Here is a 25,005-nt window from a genome sequence, read left to right on the forward strand (position 1 = left end):
GTGCTTATCATTACCAGGGGAAAAATGCATAGAGAATCACATGGGGGGGCAGGTAGTGGTGCACTGCACTGGGTTAAGCACACATAATATGAAACCCAAGGACCCACACAAGGATATGGGTTTGAACTCCCCACCTGCAGGGGGAAACATGAGAAGTGGTGAAGCAGGTCTGCAGGTGTCTCTCTTTCTCTCTTCCTCTCTCTCCATCCCTCTCAATATCTCTCTGTCCTGTCAAATAAAAAGGAAAAAAATGGCCACCAGGAGTAGTGAATTTTTTTGCCTCCAGCATTATTGCTGGGGCTCAGTGTCTGCACCATGAATCCACTGCCCCTGGAGGCCTTTTTTACTCCCCTTTTGTTGCCCTTGTTGTTGTAGCCTTGTTGTGGTTATTATTGTTGTTGTTGATGTCGTTCATTGTTGGATAGGACAGAGAGAAGTGTAGAGTGGAGGGGAAGACAGAGAAGGGGAGAGAAAGACAGACACCTGCAGACCTGCTTTACCGCTTGTGAAGCGACTTCCCTGCAGGTGGGGAGCCTGGGGCTCGAACCGGGATCCTTACGCTGCTCCGTGTGCTTTGTGCCATGTGTGTTTAACCCACTGCGCTACCACCTGAACCCCTGTTGTTTTGTTTCTAATTCACAGTCACATCGCTACCGAAAATTTGACTTTGAAAAGACTGATATGTAGGGTCTGGGTGGTGGCACACCTGATTGAGCACACAAGTTCCAGTGCACAAGGACCCAGGAACAAGCCCCTGGTCCCCTCCTGCAGGGGGGGGGGACTTCACAAGTGGTGAAGCAGAGCTGCAGGTGTCTATCTCCCCCATCCTCTCAATTTCTGGCTATCTCTATCCAATAAATAAGTAAAAAAGATAATTACAAAAAATGTAAAAAATATTGAAATATGCCGTTCTCAAACACTCCTTGCTTTCACTAGGATCCAAATAGGTCTCTGTTAATACCAGCGCATTCCGCTCTCTCTATTTCACAGCTCTGAGCTGTCCAGAGGGGAAAGAGTATCAACCCTGTGTGCGACCTTGTGAAGCAAGAACCTGCCTGAACAAATGGTTCTATGGACATTTTCCATGTTCAAACATAAGAGAAGACTGTGTGTGCAAAAATGGAACCATTCTCCACAGGCCAGACTCCACTCAGTGTGTCCCCGAGAAAGAATGTGGTAAGAAAGCAAAGTACAGGGGTCAGGTTAAGCGCACGTGGCACAACACACAAGGACCGGCTTAAGGATCAAGGTTCCAGCCCCCAGCTCCCTACCTGCAGAGGTGTCGCTTCACAAGCGAAGTGACAGGTCTGCAGGTGTCTATGTTTCTCTCCCCTTCTCTGTCTTCCTCTCCTTTCTCCATTTCTCTCTGTCCTATCCAACACAACATCAATGGCAATAATAACAATAATGACAACAAAGAGGGCAACAAAATGGGAAAAGAAGGCCTCAGGGAGCAGTGGATTTGTAGTGCAGGCACCGAGCCCCTATAATAACCCTGGAGGCAAAAAAAAAAAAAAAAAGCAAAGTACAGAGTGACTTCTCAGGGGTCCAACAAACAACACGTTTTTCAGATCTCAACTGAGAGACAGAGAATGTCGATGAGAAGTCAGAAGATCTTACCAAGGTAGTGACTTGGCTTTGCTTGCTGGTTCATTTAACAGGACCAATTTAAGTGGTCAAAAACTTAGGAGTTCCCAGATGGTGGGTTTTCATTGCTACCTCTGCCTTCAAAATTGGGCAATAGCATGCCAAATAGAGAATTAGATGTGTCATTATTGAACTGGCAGTGTGGATTATGGACCCTACTCATATGCCAGTTATTTTATGTTTTAGAACCTCACCTTTACCTCTTTGAACCCAAGATTATGCACTTGTAAACTCTGAAAATTAATAGTATTTAGCTTAGTGGGGCAGGGAGACAGAGGATATTTAAAAAGTTGTTTGCCTTCAGTACAGTATGCAAAAACAAACAAAAAACAAGCACTAAAATAATGACAAGTAGCATTATTAACTGAGGTGAAACATTTAACATTTCTACTTCTATTTTCTTTTATTTTTTCAAACAGATATTATTTATTTTTAATGTGTTTCTTTTCTTGAACTTTAAAATGCTCTGTTTATTTATTGGATAGAGACAGAGAAGTCTGTAGGGAAGTGGGAGGTAGGAAGGGAGGGACAGAGGCAGAGAGACACCTGCAGCCCTGCTTCACCACTTGTGAAGCTTTCCCCCTGCAGGTGGGGACCGGGGGCTTGAACCTGGGTTCTTGTGTATTGTAGCATGTGGTGCTCTCAACTGGGTGTGTCACTACTCAGCTCCTCTGTTTCCTTTTTAAGCCATTTTGTTGTGATATGTTGTCTCTGTTATACAGGGAGTCAGATGGTAGCACAGCGGGTTAAGTGCATGTGGCACAAAGTGCAAGGACCTGTGTAAGGATCCTGGTTCGAGACCCTGGCTTCCCCACCTGCAGGGGAGTCGCTTCACAGGCGGTGAAGCAGGTCTGCAGGTGTCTATCTTTCTCTCCCTCTCTCTGTCTTCCCCTCCTCTCTCCATTTCTCTCTGTCCTATCCAACAACAATGACTTCAATATCTATAACAATAAAACAAGGGCAGCAAAAGGGAATAAATAAATAAATATTTTAAAGATATGTTGTCTCTATTATAGTGGTAGATTGGGGGGAAAAGTAGAGAACTTCATCACCTATACGGTTTCTCATTCCGGTAAGAATTAAAAGAAATCTAGTTAAAGATAAAAGGGAAAGGCACCAGGACCAACAAAGTACAAAAATTAGCAAAAGTGGCAAGTGCAATGAAAATCTAACTGTGGCTTCAGGAATAACTTTGTACTTGAATTTCTTTATAGAAGACTTTGAAAGTACAGGTACTTATGTTCATTCTTGGGGACTTGTAAGTTTGCTACCAAACAAGATCAAGGTAAGAGAAGTTCACTGCTGACCAGGTACATGAGGGGCCAGGTGGTGGCACACCTGGTGGAGCACACACATTATAGTGCACAAGGACCTGGGTTCAAGCCCCTGGTCGCCACCTGCAGGGGTATGTTTCCCAAGCTAAAGCAGGACTGCAGGTGTCTCTCCCTCTGTCTCCCCCTACCCTTGCGATCGCTGGCTATCTCTATGCAATAAATAAAGATAATACTTTTTTTTTTTAAAGAGAGTAGGTATTTGACTGACCACTAATTTACTTCTATTATTCCTTTAAAGAAACACTAAAGAGTCATGATTATCATTAAGAAAAGATTCATTTCTTTTCATTGTGGGAAGAAAGAGAAAGAAAGCAGAGCAGTGCTCAGCTGAGGCACCTCGTGATGGGAGGGGTCTGAACCTGAGAACTCTGGGTCTTCAGTCATGAGACTCTGCTGTGCTGTTACTCCCCATAGTTATCATTCAGGAGAACTTGCATAAGAAAATTAGCAAAGCCTCTAATAACATTTTCCCTGACTGCCAACTTTCCGTGATTAGATATCACAGCAGACCTGCTTGCATTTTCATATGACAAAAAAAAAATGGTACTCTTAGTGAATACTTCCTTTTCTCATGACCATTAAACTGAGACCAATTTACATTTTTAGTATTAGGTTTGTTCAATATATATAAATGGTATTAATAGACAAGTGACAATGAACACATTGTTGAAAGAAGTGGGCATGCCTATCTGTCGATACTGATAAGAGAGGAAAATAGTTCCTATTAAATACACAAATTTGTCATTAAAAATAAATGTGGGAGTCGAGTCGGGTGGTAGTGCAGACGGTTAAGCGCACGTGGCGCAAAGCTCAAGGGTCGGCATAAGGATTCCGCTTTGAGCCCCAGTCTCCCCACCTGCAGGGGAGTCGCTTCACAGGCGCTGAAGCAGGTCTACAGGTGTCTTGCCTTTCTCTCCCCCTCTCTGTCTTCCCCTCCTCTCTCCATTTCTCTCTGTCCTAGCCAACAGCAACAACATCAATAACTACAACAATAATAAATACAACAATAAAACAACAAGGACAACAAAAGGGAATCAATAAATAAATTTTAAAATAAAATAAAGTTAAAAAATAAATAAATAAATGTAAATGGAGTGGCTTCAGGAATAACAGCAAAAGGGAATAAATAAATAAATATTTAAAAGATATATTGTCTATTATATTGGTAGATTGGTTATGTGCACAAGGACCTGGGTTCAAGCCCCTGGTCCCAACCTGCAGGGGGTAAGCATCACAAACTGAAGCAGGGCTGCAGATGTCTCTCTGTCTCTCTCCCTCTCTATCTCTCTCTCCTCTCTCAATTTCTCTCCGTCTCTATCCAATAGTAAATTAATAAATAATTAAAAAAATAAATGTAAACTAATAGCTGATGAACAAAAAGAGGTATCTAAGGAGAGAGATGAGGCTGTGCAATGGGGCCAAACCACAATGTGAGGTCAAAATTCACAGCCAGATGATTTTGTACCCAAATTATGAAGGATCTGACTTTGTCTGTTCTTTTTATAAATTTTATTTATAAAATGGAAATATTGGGGAGTCGGGCTGTAGTGCAGCGGGTTAAGCGCAGGTGGCGCAAAGCACAAGGACCGGCATAAGGATCCCGGTTCGAACCCCGGCTCCCCACCTGCAGGGGAGTCACTTCACAGGTGGTGAAGCAGGTCTGCAGGTGTCTATCTTTCTCTCCTCCTGTCTTCCCCTCCTCTTTCCATTTCTCTCTGTCCTATCCAACAATGACAACAACAATAATAACTACAACAATAAAACAACAAGGGCAACAAAAGGGAATAAATAAATAAAATAAATATTTTTTAAAAATGGAAATATTGGCAAGACTATAGGATAAGAGGGGTATATTTCCACACAGTTCCCACCACCAGAGGTCCATATCCCATTCCCTCCCTTGATAACTTCCCTATACTTTATCCCTCTGGGAGTATGGACCCAGGATTATTGTGGGATGCAGAAGGTGGGAGGTCTGGCTTCTGTAATTGCTTCTCCTCTGAACATGGGCATTGGCGGGTCAATCCATCCCCCCATCCTGTCTCTCTCTTTCCCTAGTGGGGCGGGACTCTGGGGAGGTGGGATTCCAGGACACACTGGTGAGGTCATCAACCCAGGGAAGACAGGTTGGCATCATGGTAACGTCTGGAACCTGGTGGCTGAAAAGGAGTTAAGATACAAAACAGAACAAGTTGTTGATTAATCATGAACCTGAAGACAAGAATATTGCAGATGAAGATCTGAGGTCTCCACTTTGGAAAAAGTTAGTAGGTCTGTTTTAGGTATATTCCAAGGAGCCCATGACTTTACTAGTTTTTGCCTGAGCCTGACATCTAATATGCAGGTAGACCCAGGTTATTGTCTGGAGAGATGGTGTCATAGTTGGAGAAAGGACTAGAAAGCTGAATCAGGGAAGAGACTATCTCCCAAATATGGGAAAACTATAAAAATAGTGTTAACTGTAAAACCCCTCGATTTTTCTGCTCTTTATAAGCCTGTACTGACAGCGAGGGCCAGCCCCGTACGGCTGGGGAGATCTGGAACGGAGGCGTTAATGAATGTGCACTATACAAGTGTTTGGAAAATGGAAGCATCATTCCTGTAGAGCCTGAATGTGAGGAAGAGCCCTCCCCGATTTGTGAACGGGAAGCTGAAGTTGTTCTGGACGTCACTGATAAGTGGACCTGCTGTTCAAAGGAAGTTTGTGGTATGTGTGCAGGCCGTGATCTTAGTCAGTTACTATCACAAAATATATGGGCATTTTTGTGAAAAGGCAGGGCATGCATGGTGCTTTCTATAGAAAACCAACCCTTACATTGATTGATTGATTAATTACAGCCAGAGTTACTGCTGGGATTTAGATTGCTACTTCAGCTTTACATTGATTGATTGATTGATTGACTGATTGATTGGTTGACTGATTGATTGCAAACAAAGTTATTGCTGGGCTTTGGTCTCTGAACAATGAATCCACCACTCCTGGTGGTGGCACAGGAGGAGAAGCAGGGCTGCAAGTGTATCTATCTATCTATCATCTATCAATCATATCTATTATCTTTATATCTGTCATCTGTGACCTGTCTATGATCCATCTGTCATCTACCTGTCATATATCTATGATCTGTTGATCTTCCTGTCTACCATTCTATCATCTATTTATCTATTATTTTGTCAGGGGTTGCATGCAGGAGAGAGAAGAGACCAAGAACTCTTGGCGGAGTGGGAACGCAAATCTTTATTCATGTGGCCGTCCCAGAGTTGAGTGCGGGCACAGTGGGTTTAGGCCATGTGGAGCTAGCAAAATGGCTGCTTCCCTATGCCCACCGGCCCTTCTCCAGGTCGGGTTGCGAAAGTGAAAAGAGAGGGAAGAGAGGGGAAAAGAGAGAGAGAGAGCACAAACAGGAGCGACTTTTATAGGAGAATTCTGGAAGTGGCAAGTCGGATGGGATTGGCTCGGAAAGGGGGTGGAGAGAGGCAAAAAGCATGCTGGGAAGGTGGAAGCTTCCTTAGCAACTGTTGCAATGGTTTTAACTGAATTAGCAATACCCTGAGGGGATAACATGGTGGGGATCTTTAAATAATACTTGCATGGAAATATAGTGGTTTGTGGGCCCTGCCAATTTCAACCATATCTGCACAATTTCCCAACACCATTTCCTCCCCTTCTCAATTTTTCTCTGTCTTATCAAATGAAGGGGAAAAAAAGGGGAAAATGGCCACCAGGAGTGGTGGATTCATTGTGCAGAGACCAAAGCCCAGCAATAATTCTGGTTGCAACCAATAGGTCAGTCAGTCAATCTATCAATGTAAAGTCGAAGCAGCAATCTAAATACAACTAGATCTGTTTGAGGACTCCCCATGCAGTCTTTCAGAGGGGCCTCACGAGTTCGCATTCCTGTCAGAAGTGTAGTAGAGGTCCCTTTCTCCACAGCCTTGCTGACACCTAGCATTTCCTGTTTTGTTGATGCAGGCTGTCCTCAGAGGTGTGAGGTGGTATATTTTATTTTATTTTATTTTATTTTATTTATTAGTGATTTAAAAAATTACAAAATAACAGGAGTACAATTCCACACCATTCCCACCATTAATGTTCTGTGTCCCTGTTCCCCTCACTGGAAACTACAGTAGTTCTCCTGAGGTTGCAGATATGGGTTGACTGTTATTTCTGTGACTGTCTGCCTGTCTGTCTGTCTGTCTGTCTGTCTATCTATGTATCTATTTTCACATTTTTCTATGGTCCTTCCTTCTCTTCCATCTTAAGTCACTCCTACTCCTATTACTACTTCCGGATCTTTCCTTTTTTCCTCTTCTGTGAGGCGGAATCTTAGTGAAGATTTGTTTTGTATTTCTCTGAGGATAAGTGAAGTGGAACATTTCTGTGGGCCATGTGTATTTCTTCTTTAGAAAACTGCCTATCCAGTTCTTTGGCCCATTTTTTTTATTGGGTTTTTTCCCATTTGTTAAGCTGTATTCTTTATAGATATTTGATACCAATTACTTGTCTGATAGATGATATATAAATACTTTCTCCCAGCTACTGAATTGGCTGTTTATCTTTGTGCAATCTGTTTTATGCAGAAGGTTTTGAGGTTGTCACATTCCCATTTATTTACTCTTATCTTCATTTCATATGCCATGTGTTGGAGTCTCTAAATATATCTTTGCTGTTAAGATCCTGTAATGTTTTGCCCATATATTCTTCTACCTATTTTAGAGTTCCTGGTCTAATATCCAGATCTTTGATCCATTTTGATTTGATTTTGGTGCGTAGTGTTAAGTAATGATCTAGTTTTATTTTTCTATGTATGGCTGTCCAGCTGTTCCAACACCAATGGGTGAAGAGAACTTCTTTTCCCATTGAATGGTTTTGGCCCCATTGTTACATGATAAATGATTATATATGTGAGGGCTCTAAGATTTCTTCCTTTGGTCTCTGTGTTTATTTTTATTCCAATACCGCACTGATGGCTGATGTAGTTACTATTGCTTTGTAATATATGCTATAGTTGAGGAGTCTGACACCTTCAAGTTTTTTGCTTTTTTTTTTCTTAAAAGTGCTTTTGCCATATTTGATGATTTGTTTGTTTTGTGGTTCCACACAGGCTTTTGGACAAGTTGTTCAATTTTAATGAAAAATTTCATTGTTATCTTGATAAGTATGTTATTAAAACCATGAGAAACCCTGCATAATTAGGGTAATTTTCCTGTGCTGTTAAAATCTTAGCAGCACAAGATTCTAGTTATGCTTGCTAATATTTTTAAATGTCTGCTTCTTGTTTGTAGGATGTGACATGAGCTTATGTGAAACAACCATTCCAACATGTGCAGATAGTCAAAAGTTGTTTGTTGGACACAGTCCTCTTTCGTGCTGTCCACAGTACCAGTGTGGTGAGTAATAGAAGAGGAAATATTAAAGTGAGTTCGTTGTGCATTCAGAATAACGAATTCAGTTCCCATTGTTTGTGGTATAGTATCAGTATCACGTAGTGGTCTTGCTAAATATCTTCTTTACTAATATTTTTTATTTATTATTGGATAGAGACAGAGGGAAGTTGGGAGGGGAGGGGAGGTAGAGAGAGAGAGAGAGAAGGAGAGATGCCATGTTAGCGTGCTGGCTTCGCGGGTGGGAGAGAGAGATGACCAGGGACTCATGGCTGAGCTGGGAAGCAGTATCTCTTTATTGATGACCGGGGATGCGGTTCAACAATCTAATCTCTTCTAATCACAACACAATTCTGTCCTGCATCTCTCCTGAGGCGGAAGAGTCAAGAACAAGGAAGTACGTAGGATAGGGGGCAGGGAGAAGGGAAAAGCGTGAACCAATGAGGATAAAACCAATGTCCGGAGGCAGGGGGTTTTCAGTCAACAGTGGCTATGTAAACAGAATACATCGTAAGTAACACAAGTGAACCTAATGTGATGATAAAAACAGAAGGTCTTATAAGCAGGATTTAGAAGCATACCAACAGAGATATCTGCAGCCCTGCTCTCCCACTCGCGAAGCTTTCCTCTACAGGTGGGGACCAGGAGCTTGAACCAGCATCTTTGTGCACTGTAATGTGTGCATTAATCAGGAGCACCTCTGGCTGGCCTCCTGGCCCTGGTAAATATTTTAATCCAGGGAGTCAGGCAGTAGTGCAGCGGGTTAAGTGCACATGGCGCAAAGCACAAGGACCAATGTAAGGATCCCAGTTCAAGTCCTGGCTCCCCACCTACAGGGGAGTCACTTCACAAGTGGTGAAACAGGTCTGCAGGTGTCTACCTTTCTCTCCCCCTCTCTGTCTTCCCCTCCTCTCTCCATTTCTCTGTTGTCCTATCCAACAATGAACATTGACTACATCAGTAACAATAATAACTACAACAATAAAACAACAAGGGCAACAAAAGGGAAAATTTTTTAAAAAGATCTTTTAATCGTACAATTTCTTTTTAAATATATGTATATTCAAATCTTTAAGTTTCTATAGTATATGTAAGTGTTTATATATATATATCATATCATTTTAAATATCTCAATCTTAGGAGAGATATATAAGAAATAGGAGGTTACCTATATCACACACATGTATAAAGTCTATTTCATTTTGTTTATTAAAACATAAATTGCAGATAAAATATAACCTCTTTTCAAGTTAATATGTTTTCATTTACATTTACACTTACAAATCAAATATACTCAAAACACAAAAATGACATGATACATATCTATAGTTATTTATACCTGAAAAAAATTGAAATTTCAGTATAAATTCTATTTTTTTTGTCACCATGGTTATCACTGGGGTTCAGTGTCTGCATAATGTATCCAACACTCTTAGTGGCCTTTTTTTTATATGACGCAGAGGAAAAGAGGAAGGGAAGTAGAGAGAGAAGAAAGAAGGAAGAGAGAGAGAGAGAGACCCAGAGAGAGAAACCGGTAGTGCTGCTTCACCACTCATGAAGTTTCACCCCTGCAGGGGGACCAAGGGCTTGAACCTGGGTCCTTCTTCTTCTAGCGTTTGCCCTTCTTCCGTAGCCAGTCAACAGCGTCAGGTTGAGCCTGATGTAAAGTTTCGAGACCTCCTTTGAATCTGGAGAGGTGGCAGTCGTTGACTATGTGGGTCATAGTCTGTCTGTAGCCGCAGGGGCAGTTCGGGTCGTCTCTGGCTCCCCAGCGATGGAACATAGCGGCGCACCGGCCATGGCCTGTTCGATAGCGATTGAGGAGGGCCCAATCATAACGTGCTAGGTCAAAGCCGGGTTGACGCTTGCAGGGGTCTGTGATGAGGTGTTTGTTCTTTACCTCAGCTGACTGCCAACTCTGTTTCCAAGAGACTGGAACAGAGAAGTTCAGTGTAGGCGTAGGGGACCAGATTGGGTGACGAGACGTCAAGCGTTAGACAGGGTGGGCGAAGATATCCGCGTATATTGGCAGGTCCGGTCGAGCGTAGACGTGGGAAATGAACTTAGATGATGCCGCATCCCGACGAATATCTGGCGGGGTGATGTTGCTAAGAACTGGCAGCCATGGAACCGGGGTGGAACAGATGGTTCCAGAAATTATCCTCATGGAGGAATATAATTTGGAATCGACCAAGTGGACATGGGGGCTACGGAACCATACTGGGGCACAGTATTCTGCAGTGGAATAGCATAATGTCAGAGATGATGATCGTAGTGTGGAAGTGCTCACGCCCCATGAGGAGCTGGCCAGTCTTGCAATGATGTTATTCCTCACGCCCACCTTTGCTGCAGTTTTTATGAGATGTTCATGAAATGACAGAGTGTGATAGAGAGTAACGCCAAGATAGACTGGCTGGGCTTCATGCCGGATTCTCGTATCGCAGCCTGGGTCCTTGTGCATGGTAATACTCATGCATTTACCCAAGTGTATTACAGCCTGAACACAAAGTCTATTTCTTATTTATTTCAACTAAGTAAAGTCTTTAAATGAGCTCGTTATCATTTCTTATGAAAAACTACACTGCTTCAGTGATGTTATTACTTCACTCTGTACAGAATTTCAACCGTCTGTGTTTTTGCAGAATGTGACCCATTCAAATGCACTCAGATTTCAATACCAGAGTGTCGAGAAGATCAATTCATGATTCAGACTCAACAGGGAGAACCGTGCTGCTTTTCACCTCTCTGTCGTAAGTATACTTTATTTTCAATGTTTATTTATTTATTTATTACCTTTTGTTGCCCTTTTTGTTTTTGTAGTTATTGTTGTTGATATCGTTGTTGGATAGGACAGAGAGAAATGGAGAGAGGAGGGGAAGACAGAGGGGGAGAGAAAGACAGACACCTGCAGACCCACTTCCCCACTTGTGAAGTGACTCCCCTGCAGGTGGGGTGCCAGGACTTGAACTGGGATCCTTACACCAGTTCTTGTGCTTTGCACCATGTGCATTTAACCTGCTGTGCTACCACTCAACTCCCGTAAGTGTACTTTCTTAGGAGAAAAGGAGAGAGATACTATTCTACTTCAGGAACTTTTGGTGGGGCTTATGGTGAACAGTATTCTGCTGTCACAAGGATTCAGTTAAGTAAGAATGATAGAAAAGAAGTCCAGCATTGTTAAATGCCTTTTTTTTCTAGGTAAGCTACCTATTTATTTATTACCTTGATAAAGAACTTTTCAGTAATTAAGTATCACTAATTAAATGATTTACCATTAATAAATTTCTTAATCACTGTCTTTCATTTACTGTCTCATTAATTTGTTCACTCATTCATTAGTTTTTTTTATATAGTGTGTTCTTTATATAAATATTTCTTTTGGTAATCAGCATTTACCAAGGCACTTTACAAAGGATTCCAGGCAGATGATGGTAAAGGAGACAGACACCTGGAGTTGACAAGTTTTTCCTAGATTTGAGACAAGTACAGAGAAGAAAGGATTTATGAAAATTAAAACTCTTAATGATAACTCCCATCCAAATAAAATTGTAAGCCTTCTCTGCTTATCGTACTGCTGCACCAAGATGTTTAAATTTTTTATTAGCAACTTAATAATTATTAACTAGATTGTAAGATAGCAGGCATACAATTCCACATAGTTCCCACCACCAGAGTTCCGTGTCCCATCCCCTCCATTGGAAGCTTCCCTATTCTTTATCCTTCTGGGAGTATGGACCAAAAATGTTTATGGAGAGCAGAAAGGTGGGAGGTCTAGCTTCTATAATTGCTTCTCTGCTGGACATGGGAGTAGGCAGGTGGATCCATACCCCCAACCTATTTCTATCTTCCCTAGTATAGTAGGCCTCTGGGGAGGTGAGGTTCCAGGACACATTGGTGAGGTCATCTGATCAGGGAGGTCAGGATAGAATCATAGTAGCATCTGCAACTTGGTGGCTGAAAGGTGGTAAGATAGCAGGACAAATTTTTTAATAAACAGGACCCTAAAAGTAGAAGTAGAGCAGGTGGAACTAAGGGTCTTTGTGTGGGAAGAAGCTAGGAAGTCTGTTTTAGGTATGTTCCATGTGGCCCATGACTTTAGTAATTTTTGCCTGAGCCTGATAGCTAACATACAGGGGATGTCAGAGTTGAGAATATGTCTAGAAAGGATCAGGATCAGGGCAGAGAGTAGCTCCTGAATATGAGGAAATTATATAGATATTACAAATTGGCCTTTGCACCAAGATTTTTAACAGCTCAGAATATGCAGGAACCAATAGACATTTTGCTTTCACTATACAACCAAACTTATATTCGAACTGTATTTTTAATTTAGAGTTTCATATGAAAGGCAGTATCACAAAGCTTATTCAAAAAACTTTTTCAGTAATCTGAAAAACCTCAATGGATACATCACTTCACCTAACCTCCTTTCTTGCTATTGTGCTTTTAGTTGTAATCACAGTAGAGATATTCTTTTCTGCTCTCAGTACTGAATTTATCCATATCTGCAACTTTCACATGCTCACATATATTGTATCTTCAGAACTGAAGAATAATTTGATAGCCCTCCAACCAACTCACTCGGAAAGAAATATCTTTATTTGTGTATATTTGTCTTTGGGCATTGTCAAGCAACAGACCTTTGTATCTAAGCAAGAGTTAAGTTTATTGCATGTTTTATCATTGTCAATGCCCAGTTCTCCTGTTCTCTAATATGGTTGAACAAATTTATGGTGTTAACAGTAGTAATGCCATATTTTGCTAGAATTTCCCTGTACCAAGTTGTAATAAATTACTACCTTTAAAATGAGTTACCGGGGGCCAACCCCAGCAGGTTATTTGGGTAACCAAAAAGATGAGGGGCGTCAGCGTGGAATGAGGAAAAATGAGAGACGAGTGAATTGATGCTGAAATCAAGCTCAAGCAGACATCTCTGTCATACTTAAGCAGAACTTTATTTTCATAATCCCATAAGGCTTAATTCATTAAGACAAAAATAACCAAAGCTTTGATTATGAATACAGAAATCACTAAGGCTTTGATTATGAATATAGAAATCACCAAGGCTTTGGTCACTAATACATAAATCACCAAGGCTTTGATTATTAAAACAAAAATCACCAAGTAAGGACAGCTCAGGTAGGGAACACCTCCTGCTTTGTGGAACATTCACATTCCAGGGGTACTTTCCTCCCTAGAGATCACATCACAGTTTCTATGTTTTTTGTTATTCCTGTACCTGTGTGCTGGGCAGATGTCCTACTGATTAAGATTAATATTCTACCTGTATGTTTATGCCATTCTCTTGCCCCTATGCATCAGAAGCCAATGGTTCATAGAAAGTTCAAGCTTGTTATGTTTCTAGGGGCCTTACACAAATTGAACAGCCCATTTTTCATAAAATCTGTTCCATTGTTTGATCAAGGAGTTTTGTTTTGTTCCTTACTGAGAAGGCACCAAGGTGGTGCTGACCTGGCCAGCCTCTCCATAAAGTTAAGCTCTCTAGCTGGAATCCATCTTCTGTGTGTGCTCACTATGTGACCTAGGTTCTTGTGTACTATTTCTGCATAAGGAAGTGGGAGTATAGTGGTGGATGGTAAATTAAAAGGCCCATTATATCTAGGCAGGTACCATAACTTTCCATTAATTAATTATGCTATGTAAGGTGGCCCCTCCACTGTGAGAAGCACCAATCTTTCTCTATATTTTAGTGGAAATCCTAAAGGAAGTGGTGTAGATAAAAAGGGGGAAATATTTTTTCCTCTTGGAGTCTCCTAAAAAATTCTGCATTACTGGTATTGCTTGTTCCATTATGATCAATCTTACAGTGTGCAGTGCAGGCTTTGTCATTGCTTTTGTTATTGGTCAGGCTCTGAGCCTGGCCATAGGTCAAGATTATTAAGACCACACACAGCTTAATCCCAAGCCCTATACATGGCAAAAGGCAAGATGCTTTCAGTTTGGCCTGGAGAGTCCAGCTGTGTTGAACTCCCTATGAAGCTGGTATTGTGTCAAGCAGCTCACATAGTGGCGCCTGCGCCAGTGAGTGAAAAATGTTTCCCCAGTATTACTAGTGTTTGCATGTGATTACCAAGGAGTCCAAGTAGTGCAGTCATATTGCATTAGTAATGGTTTGTAAATCAGACTTCTGAGTCTTAATCATGTTTCTTCCCCCACTTATACCTTTTCCTTGAGTATTACGTATCTAAATGACTATTATTTATTTATTTTCCTTTTTGTTGTCCTTGTTTTTTATTGTTGTAATAATTGTTGTTGTTATTGATGTCGGCATTATTAGATAGGACAGAGAGAAATAGAGAGAGGAGGGGAAGACAGAGAGGGGAGAGAAAGATAAACACCTGCAGACCTGCTTCACCATCTACGAAGTGACTCTCCAGCAGGTGGGGAGCCGGGGCTCGAACCGGGATCCTTACTCCAGTCCTTGTGCTTTGTGCCATGTGTGCTTAACCCGCTGGGCTTCCTACCACCCAACTCTGTCTGAATGACTTGCTAGTGCTCACACTTATCAGTGCTTTCCGTGATCAACAAGACTTTTTTTTAGTAGTGATTTTTTTTTTAATTTTTTAAATATTTTTTAAATTTTATTTATTCCCTTTTGTTGCCCTTGTTGTTTTATTGTTGTAGTTATTATTGTTGTTGTCGTCGTTGTTGGATAGGACAGAGAGAAACGGAGAGAGGAGGGGAAGACAGAGAGGGGGAGAGAAAGATAGACACCTGCAGACCTGCTTCACCGCCTGTGAAGCGACTCCCCTGCAGGTGGGGAGCCGGGGTTCGAACCGGGATCCTTATGCCGGTCCTTGTGCTTTGCGCCACCTGCGCTTAACCCGCTGCGCTACAGCCCGACTCCCTTAGTAGTGATTTATAACGCTTGTTTATTGGGAGATTCAATACTACAAAGATGTCAAGCCTACATACATTACATATATTATAATTTCTAATGTGATCTTAATAATTATCTTGAAATTAATAGTGGTTTTTGAAGTTATGCTAATTTAAAAATTTACAGGAATTTTAAAATAGTAGCAAATAGATTTGATCTCTGCTGTAATTCTTTTTTTACTCACTACAAGGTCTTCTTCTCCTGCAGTCCCCACAGCTTTCTCAGATCAGCAAAGACTTTTGTATTATTAGTAGAGACCTCATCAAGGTATATAGACTGTTCTTTTGTCATTTAAGAAGTCTAATACTTAGTTCCTTTTGGAGAAAATTTATCCTCTAATTTTCCTTGAAGAACCAACTAGAATAATAGCATTCTAGAGCTTTAAAGCTAGCTGAATTTTTGTTTTGACATGCTTGGACTTTGTGTGTGTGTGACCCCACTGTTCCTGGTGGCCCTCTTTCTTTTTTTTTAATATTTATTTATTCCCTTTTGTTACCCTTGTTGTTTTTTATTGTTGTAGTTATTATGGATGTCATCATTGTTGGATAGGACAGAGAGAAATGGAGAGAGGAGGGGAAGACAGAGAAGGGGAGAGAAAGAGACCTGCAGACCTGCTTCACCGCCTATGAAGCAACTCCCCTGCAGGTGGGGAGCTGAGGGCTCAAAACAGAATCCTTATGCTGGTCCTTGCACTTCCGCACCATGTGCGCTAAACCCGCTGCGCTACCGCTGGACTCCCAGCCCTCTTTCTTTTCTTTAAAACTGAAGATAGAGACAGAGGGATCAAGTCAGAGTGAGTAGAGACACTGCTGCACTTATCATGCATGGTGTTCCCAGATGAGAGCAGGGATTCAGGCCAAGGCCCTCTTACATAGCACAGAGTATACTTTGTGGGGTAAGTTATCTCCCGGCCCCTTGAAATATGTTTTCTCTTCTTTATATCATGTGTGAACTATGATGCGCTTGAAAGAGGTGTCTGAATAACTATAAATGGAACTAAGTATTCTGCTAGATGGAACTGGACATGGAAAAATGAAAGAATTGTGGTCCAGGAGGTGGTGTAGTAGATAAAGCATTAGAACCTCAAGTATGCGATCCTAATTTCAGTCCATGGCAATACATGTGCCAGAGTGATGTCTAGTTCTTTCTCTCCTGTCTTTCTTATGAATAAGTAAAATATTTTTTAAAAAATGAAATAATTTCCCATTTCAGCTAACTTAAAAAATATTGGCGAGAAATGTTGGCTTTAGAGAACTCCATGAAAAACAAAAGACATATCTTTATTACCAGTTAACATTCTTTGACTTAAAGTGGTAAAAACTGATGCTCTCACTACCTTAAACTGATCCAGTTATTGAAAGGTTCTGTTGATCAAGACATTTACCATTTTTATTAGTGATTTAATATTTATTTACCAAATGATAAGATAGCAAGGTATAATTCCACACTGTTCCCACCACCAGAGTTCTGTGTCCCCAAAGCTACAGCAGATCTCCTGAGGTTGCAGATAATGAGCTAACTATTATTTCTACAGCTATTTGTCCATATTTATATATATTTTCCCATTTGATCAAGACTTTGTAAGGTCAAGATTAACAGGTTAATCAAGCCCTGGGAAGGAGAGAAACCAGTTAGTTTCTCCAGTTAGTAACTACTAATGACTCATTCATTAGTTACTAATGACTGAATGAGTGACTTTTAATGATTTAGATGCCATATAAAGAGACTCATATTGACCTAATGTAGGTTTTATTTACTTCTATAGGGGTCTGATGAGAGAAGGTACTAACAGTCACCCAGGATGAAGTGAAGTAGGGAGGGCATTTCTTTCTGTTTGTTTGTTTATTTATTTATTTATTTTGCTTCCAGGGTTATCACTGGGGCTTGGTGCCTGCAGTATGAATCCACTGCTCCTAGAGGCCCTTTCCCCCCCTTTTGTTCTTGTTGTTGTATTTATTGTTATCATTGTCATTGCTGTTGTTGTTGTTGGATAGGACAGAGAGAAATCAAGAGAGGAGGGGAAGACAGAGAGAGGGAGAGAAAGACAGACACCTGCAGACCTGCTTCACAGGTCCTTGCACTTTGTGCCATGTGCGCTTAACCCGCTGCGCTACCATGCGGCGCGGCCCCTGGGAGTGCATTTCTTAAACATCATTCAGTGTTGTTATCAGAGTTCAGAGTGGGAAGTTGAAAAATTCAGAGGGACAGGTTCCCATCAAAGTTACTAGAGTAATCAAAGATAGTGGATTAAGAAAATTAATTAATCTGTCATCTGGGAGGTGGTGCAGTGATAAAGCTTTGGACTCTCAAGCATGAGGTACTGAGTTCGATCCCCCCTGGCAGCACTTGTGCCAGAGTGATGTCTGGTTCTTTCTCTCTCCTCCTATCTTTCTCATAAGTAAATGATAAAATCTTTTAAAAAAAAGAAAATCAATTGATCAATGTTATTTTAATTCTAATAAAGGCAACTTTCTTTAAAAATCTGAATGTCCCATATATCTTATAGGATGGTGTTTTTCTGTGCTATATAGAAAGCGTAACATATGTGCTTTAGCTTTTGTTTTTATCAAACTAGGAAATATTTTTAAGATTTTATTTATTAATTATGAGAAAGATAGGAGAGAGAGACAGAATCAGACATCACTTTGGCACACGTGCTGCCAGGAATTGAACTCAAGACCTCATGCTTTAGAGTCCAATGCTTTATCGACTATGCCACCTCCCAAACCACCAAATAAGGAAGTCTTGTTAAAACTTATTTTTCTTCTTTTCTGTTTTATCTAACATGATTTTAAATTTTATATGTGGATGATCAGGCAGTGGTGCACCTGATAGAATGCACACATTACCATATGCAAGGACCCAGGCTCATGAATAATGAAGCAATGCTCAAAGTGTCCCTGTTTCTCTCCTTCCCATTCTACTTCTCTTTTCCCTCTTTCTTTCTGTCTATGTCAGTATGTTAAAAAAAAAAAAAAAAAAAAAAAGAAAGAGATGGTCACAGGGAGTGGTGGATTCATAGTACAGGCACCAAGCCCCAGTGATAACACTGCTGACAGTAAAACAGTATTTTATGTGTTCAGTAATCTGAGCTAATGGTTAGGTTGGAATTTTAGCTCAGTTGTGACTTCTGGCTTTTTTTATGTTGCCTTTAGTTTGTGAATCTTGCACTGAACCTAGTCCAGTCTGTACCGATGGAGAATTTCTCACTGTGGATCTTCATACTACACACTTGTGTTGCCCTCAGTACTACTGTGGTATGTACATTTGAACTCATTTAAAATATTAGGCATCTGCAACACTTAAGAAGTCCGCTCCACTTTAGCTACCATACTGTATGAAACCTCAAGTTGAATGCTTGCATATAAAATAGATGTTTAGTGTTTGTAATTTTTTTTATACACCCAAGAGTTCTTCTTTGGATAATGTCATCACCTCCCCCAAATATATCAGCTATGACTGCTCTTATTATTCTAGAATTTCTACATATCCAAGTGAGTCCATACCTACCCTTCCTTTTCTCTTTTGTATCCCAGATGTTTCTCAGGGATCTTCACTGATAAATAGTTCTTGTTCTTCTGCCATTGTTGTACCTGCTTGAAGTATTAGTGTGTGTGTGTGTGTGTGTGTGTGTGTGTGTGTGTGTGTGTGTGTGTGTGATATTTCACTAATACATGATCATAGGGTGTTAGGAGAAGTAGCACTGGAGAGATATAAAACCAGGTACTGTATCAGTAGTTACAGTAAACTCAGTAGTGGTAGCAGAACCAGCTACCATATGAAGCCAATCTTTACCCATGTGATGTTTCTATTTAGTTTGTGAGCCAAATCTTTGCCCTAAGCCACTCAACTGTGCAGAAGATATGAACCTGGTGAAAGAAAATGTGTCTGGTCAGTGTTGTCCAACGTGGCACTGTGGTAAGTAATGTCATATTTCAAAGATTTACAACAAACTATAAGTTGGTGTTATTACACTTAGTATAAATATGTTGCTTTTGTCTTTTAGAATGTAGCTGTGAAAACCTTGTTATGCCAACTTGTAAATTGGTAAGAACGCTCACTTAAATTGACATGAGTTACTTAAATTAGTTTATTGTTCCCTTAGCTTTCATTTATGAATTTATTCTGAGTCAATATAATATAGTATAATATAATATACTTATTAAATCATACTGAATTATATTAAAATAATGTGTGCTTGTACTAGAAAAAAACATTATTTTATAGTTTCAATGAGTGAAGAAAATGTAATCTTATTTTTTCCACTGCTGTGTGATTCTAATTAGATCAAGTTGGTTTGTCTGAAATGAAGCAAAACATTGAAAAATGTTAACTTGGTATGATTCTTTAAGTAAATGCACTGATGGGGGTCAGGCGTTAGCGCAGCAGGTTGAGCACACATGGTGCAAAGCGCAAGGACTAGAGTAAGGATCCTGGTTCAAGTCCCTGGCTCCCCATCTGCTGGGGAGTTGCTTCATAGGCGGTGAAGCAGGTCTGCAGGTGTCTATCTTTCTTTCTCTCTCTGTCTTCCCCTCCTCTCTCCATTTCTCTCTGTCCTATCCAACAGCAATAACAACAACAATAATAATAATAACCACAACAACGATAAAACAACAAGGGCAACAAAAAGGGGAAAAATGGCCTCCAGGAGCAGTGGATTTGTGCTGGAGGCAAAAAAAAAAAAAGAAAAAAAAGAAAATGCACTGATGATTACGTCTTTTCATAGTTATCTATCTGTGTCTTCTTAGAACCTAAATGTGAACACCTAAATCTTTCAGGAATTTCAAAAATTCCATTTTAGAAATAATAGTTATGACTCTGATATCACTTACTTAATCGTTATATGTATCCCATGGTGCTTTCCAAGTCTCTTAGTTAAGTGTGTAGAAAGTGAATAAGTAATCAAAAATCTACCCAAAAATAAAAGCCCAGGACTATAAACTGAAAATTGCTCAGGTATGGAAAATTCTGTCACAATTTCTTTGAGTGTGTTCTCTACTCCTCTCTTGCCCTCTCTTCTTCCTCAGGGATCCCATAACTTTGATATTTATCTTTCTGATGGAGTCTGCTATTTCAGAGAAGTGCTCCATTTTCCTAAACCTTTTCTCTCTAAGAGTTTTTAAATTCAGAGTGTGGTGGTCATGTCTTCTAGCATTGATATTTTCTCCTTCACTTGGTGAATTCTACTCCCAAAGCCTCTTACCTCAAGCTGAACTCCATTCAGAATGTCCTTCAAGGCCCTGAAGTTTGGTTTGGATTGTTACTTCTGTACTTTGTAATTCTTTGGTTAAAATGATCACTGAGTTCTTGAATCTTAACTTTAGTTTCTCGACTTGATTTCATAATGAACCTTCTGCACTCTTTTATCTTTGTCATTTTTTTCTAGATCTGTGTCTTTCTGGTCATTCGTGGTTTTTGTCATTGCTGTCTATAGTTCTCAAATTCCCTCATTTAGTATTCTTTCATTGTTGTTCCAGCAGGCGGTGCTGTGGTGAAGGTTTTTGCTTTCCCTGTTTGTATATCTTGGTGGGGAAGGGGAGATTTTTATCCTGAGTTCTGGTTCTGTGACCTTGATGTCAATGTAGGGTCTCCCTGCTGCTGTTCCAGCCTCTGTAGGGCAACAACAATGAGGACTGGAGAAGTCACAGTTGTAAACTGATGAGTTTTTAGGTGAATTTTTTTTCTTTTCTTTTTAACAGTCCTTTTTGTTGCTAAGACTTGGACCCTGAAGTGGTGTGTCTCAGCTGCTGAGCCCCTAGTCTAGCATCAGCCATCCCTGTTTATGCATTTTAGTCCCAGGAATCTCTCCCCCCACTCCGTCTCCCTTTGTGTTTACACATGTCTGTACTTGCCTGTGGCTTGTTGAGTGTTTGAAAAGTAATATTTTATTGAGTTTTCAGGTGATTTTCATTGCTCTTTCTAGTCCATCAGGGGAAGCAAAGCACAACTGGTGCTACTCCACAGCCACGCATCTCTCTTTGGAAGTCCCAACATGACCTGTTTTTACTCCTGAACTTGCCTCTCTTTGGTTTCACCTCATTCTCCTTTTCCATAATATAAAATAGAGGGATTTCTGTGGTTACTCCCGAATCCATAATGTATAATAACATGAACTACTTCCATATAGATGAATCAAGTTGAGATGAGCTTATACTAATCTAGTGTGAGACTTAATATGTAGTTATACTATATTGGGAATTTATTTTTTTAATTTTATTTAACTTTTTTTTTTGGGGGGGTGTTAGCACCTATCTTGTCCTTACCAACCACATTACTGTCTGTCTTTTTTTTTTTCTCTCTTCTCCTTTCTTCTGGTATTTTTCTGCCACTCTCTACTTATCCTGTGTTGTGTTCTCCTTTTCCAACATTTAGGCTAGATGTCTATCTTGTAAATTCAGCTCAATTTTTGAAGGATAATCAATCAATTGTGAATCATATTTTGACCAGTTCAGTCAGTGACACAATGCGATTATATACTAGCATAGAGACTACTACCTGTAATAGCTTCACTACACGAGGGATGCATGCCTTGCCTTGTGCTTAGTCCATGCTTGAATCACACAGTGCCATATAGGATTGCCACTACAGTACTAGAGAAAGCCAGTGTTCCTCCCAAAGAAAGAGTGGTGTTTCTCTCTATCTCCCTGACTCTGAATAAAAAAAAAAATTGTGGCCCAGGACTGGTAGAGTCGCACATGTTTGATGCCCCAGTATCGCAAATATAAAAAATCACATTACATTACTGAGCCCTTTTTAGTGCAATGCTTGGGTGGAATCTATAGCACTCCTTAAAAGATAGAGCTTAAGCATCAGTCATGAGACCAATTTACTGACTACTGACCACTACATGGCATTTTCTTAATGCTGACCCTATCCTAAAGTGCATATATGCACCTGCTAGCCTCTCATAGTCAAGAAACATGGCTTGAAAGAAAGGAGATACTATACAGATTATTTTATTGACTTCATGTATTTAATAAGTACATTAAATTTTTCCCTGCAGATAGACAGAAACAACCAGAAAGGAGCAGTGAGGGGAACTGTCACAGCACTGGATTAATTGAGCACTAAATTAACCCAAATTAACTCAAATTAACTAAATATTTGCCTGCCATCAAATATTTGTTAAGTTCCTACTGTGAGTCTGTGTGGGAGAGTGCTGTTACATTGTGTTTTTCCACAATATTCACATGTTTGTGGATATTAAAAGATATTAAAGTCATATAATAAAACAGTGATATTTTTTCTTATAGGGGGAATTTGCTACAGTAGACCATAATTTTCAGAGTGACTGTGGATGTGTCAAGTATCTCTGTGGTAACTTTTTATATATATATATCTATAAAATGATAGCAAATGATTGCTGATGATCTTTATTAAATGAAAAATAATTTTTTGGAGACACATTTCACATTATAAGCAGTTTTCCAATATCTGAGGATAAAGTGAATTACTTTTGAATTTTCTCTTTTACAATGAGTAAGTATTCTGAAAATTTATTTTTCAGTCTCACAGAATTAATTTTGATGCTAGATGTCTTTTTACTATAATTTAAATATACATCTAAATGTAAGATTTCTAGTTGCTGCTATGTCATATGACATAGCATTGTCATTGTCAAGCAGTGTACTGACAAGAAAAACCTTCATACTTAGTATAAATTGGTATAAATTATAAATTAATATTAGTATAGATTAGTATAAATTAAAGCATGTCTTCAATAAAACTGAAACTTTTCTTATTATATATAGGATGAGGCTAGAGTTCCAATTTAGTAAGGCATAGAGAGCTTATGAGTTGAGTCCTTATTGCCACCTTAACCTATGCTGATTTTATTTTTTTAATTATTTTCTTATTGGATAGAGACAAATAAATTGAGAAGGGAGGGGAGAGAGAAAAGGAGAGAGACACCTTCACCACTTGGGAAGCTTTCCTCCCTGCAGGTAGGGAGCAGGGGCTTGAACCTGTGTGGCTTGCACACTGTGATGTGAGGGCTTAACCAGGTGTGCTACGGCCTGGCCCTACAGATATGCTACATTTTTAAAGACAAAACACTATACTAAATTGGCTGCCACCATCATAAAGTATTAAATCATGACTATTTTGCAACACAATAAAATGAAAAAAAATTCTAAATAACAATTTAAAAACATGAATAATCACATAAGCCTATCATGAAAAAAACTCATAGTATTGACTTAGATGGTCTCTCCTTTCCTATCCACTCATATATTAATGGTCAACCTATATTTCCAGAGAGAAAAGAAAGCAGATTGACCATCGCTGGTCCAAAATTCTGGAATTTTGCTACGAAGTGCAGCTTTAAAAGAAATTCAGATAGTAGTTTCGAGATTAACAAATCAATTTCCTATTGTCTGCTAAGAAAGGAATGTCCATTATTGATAGCAACTGAGATACAGATCAGTCCACTGTTATCTGCTAAGAACTAAAGTTTGGTATTCATTACTAAGTAAACACTGGAATTAATAACATTATGTAGAGGTGAAAGACCTTCATTGGTTTTGAAAAATTTGCATATCACATTGAAAACAGACTTTAAGAGCTCCTATTGATTAGTTAGTAAGGGAAAAAAAGCCAATATCATTCTTTGTTGTTGACTTCTTTTCTTAGAAAAGGATGATGTATGTGTTTTTCAAGACCTGTCAGTACTGAACCCTGGCCAGTCGATGATGAAGTATTTGGAAGGAGACTTCTGTCATACAATAGAGTGTCTGGAAGAAAAAGAAAACCATACAAACTTTCACACTCTGAATTTTACAATGACGAATTGTTCAAAAGAGTGTGATATTGTGAGTATCCTCTATAAAGTTATCCTGAGGAAAGTTCATTAATTTTACATTGTAGCTGTAGACTTCGAACTAGTGAATCCTCCAAAAGTTAAAAAACAGATATGGGAATAGTCTCCAATAATCTGTTAATCTATTCTATATTATTTTTAGTATTTTCCTTGTGTGTGACCTTGAATTTCAGGAATCACATTATCTTTTTTTTCCCCATATGCAAACCATTGTATTTTACTGTCATTTGTAAACCATTAATCCTCCCCAATAAAGGAGAAAAAAATTATATACTTTTTTTTAATTATATACTTTTATACTGCAGCTACCACCAAAGTTCTTTGCCCCCACACTCCCAATGATAAGCACCATAATTCTCAGAAAATCTTACTTTGTTTACTTCTGGGTTTTGTTGTTTTTGAAAGCTGATGTGTTTCAATTCTTTTTTACTTACTTATTTTTTTTCCACCATTCCTGTCACCACAGGTCTGTATCCCTATTCCCAGTCCCCACAGTGTCTTGAAAATAGGTTGACATTTTTTTTTTTCATTTGTATATTCAATCACATTATCTATATAGCTTGCCAGACCTGAGATAGTCTTCATAATAGATGGCAAGTCTACTGGGTGAGTCTGCTGGATGAGTCTTCATAAGTAGATGTAAAGGTTCTCTTCTAATACAGTTTCATAAAGCCAATTATTTCTTTTTTATTTTTATTTATAAAAAGGAAATACTGACAAAAACCAAAGGATAAAAGGGGTACAACTCCACGCAATGCCCACCACCAGAACTCCATATCCCATCCCCTCCCTGATAGCTTTCCTGTTCTTTATCCCTCTGGGAGTATGGACCCAGGGTGCATATTATGGGGTGCAGAAGGTGGAAGGTCTGGCTTCTGTAATTGCTTCCCCACTGAAATGGGTGTTGGCAGGTAGATCCATAC

General features: G+C 39.7%; 1 protein-coding gene and 1 long non-coding RNA gene across 4 annotated transcripts in view; one reads left to right on the top strand and one right to left on the bottom strand.

The window, feature by feature from the left end:
* LOC132538615 (uncharacterized) overlaps window positions 1–25,005 on the bottom strand; it is a 720,469-nt gene that overhangs the window by 350,640 nt on the left and 344,824 nt on the right. The gene's annotated exons all lie outside the window — the stretch shown is intronic.
* OTOGL (otogelin like) overlaps window positions 1–25,005 on the top strand; it is a 188,069-nt gene that overhangs the window by 153,241 nt on the left and 9,823 nt on the right. For both annotated transcript variants that reach the window (XM_007525648.2, XM_007525649.2), the window contains exons 45-53: window positions 991–1,176; window positions 5,476–5,688; window positions 8,265–8,369; window positions 11,006–11,113; window positions 18,420–18,521; window positions 19,081–19,182; window positions 19,271–19,311; window positions 22,518–22,581; window positions 23,896–24,074. In XM_007525648.2, the coding sequence (XP_007525710.2) occupies window positions 991–1,176; window positions 5,476–5,688; window positions 8,265–8,369; window positions 11,006–11,113; window positions 18,420–18,521; window positions 19,081–19,182; window positions 19,271–19,311; window positions 22,518–22,581; window positions 23,896–24,074 (1,100 nt within the window). The remainder of the gene's footprint in view (window positions 1–990; window positions 1,177–5,475; window positions 5,689–8,264; window positions 8,370–11,005; window positions 11,114–18,419; window positions 18,522–19,080; window positions 19,183–19,270; window positions 19,312–22,517; window positions 22,582–23,895; window positions 24,075–25,005) is intronic.

Source organism: Erinaceus europaeus, chromosome 5 (assembly GCF_950295315.1).
Source record: "Erinaceus europaeus chromosome 5, mEriEur2.1, whole genome shotgun sequence".
In the NCBI taxonomy this organism is placed as follows: Eukaryota; Metazoa; Chordata; class Mammalia; order Eulipotyphla; family Erinaceidae; genus Erinaceus; species Erinaceus europaeus.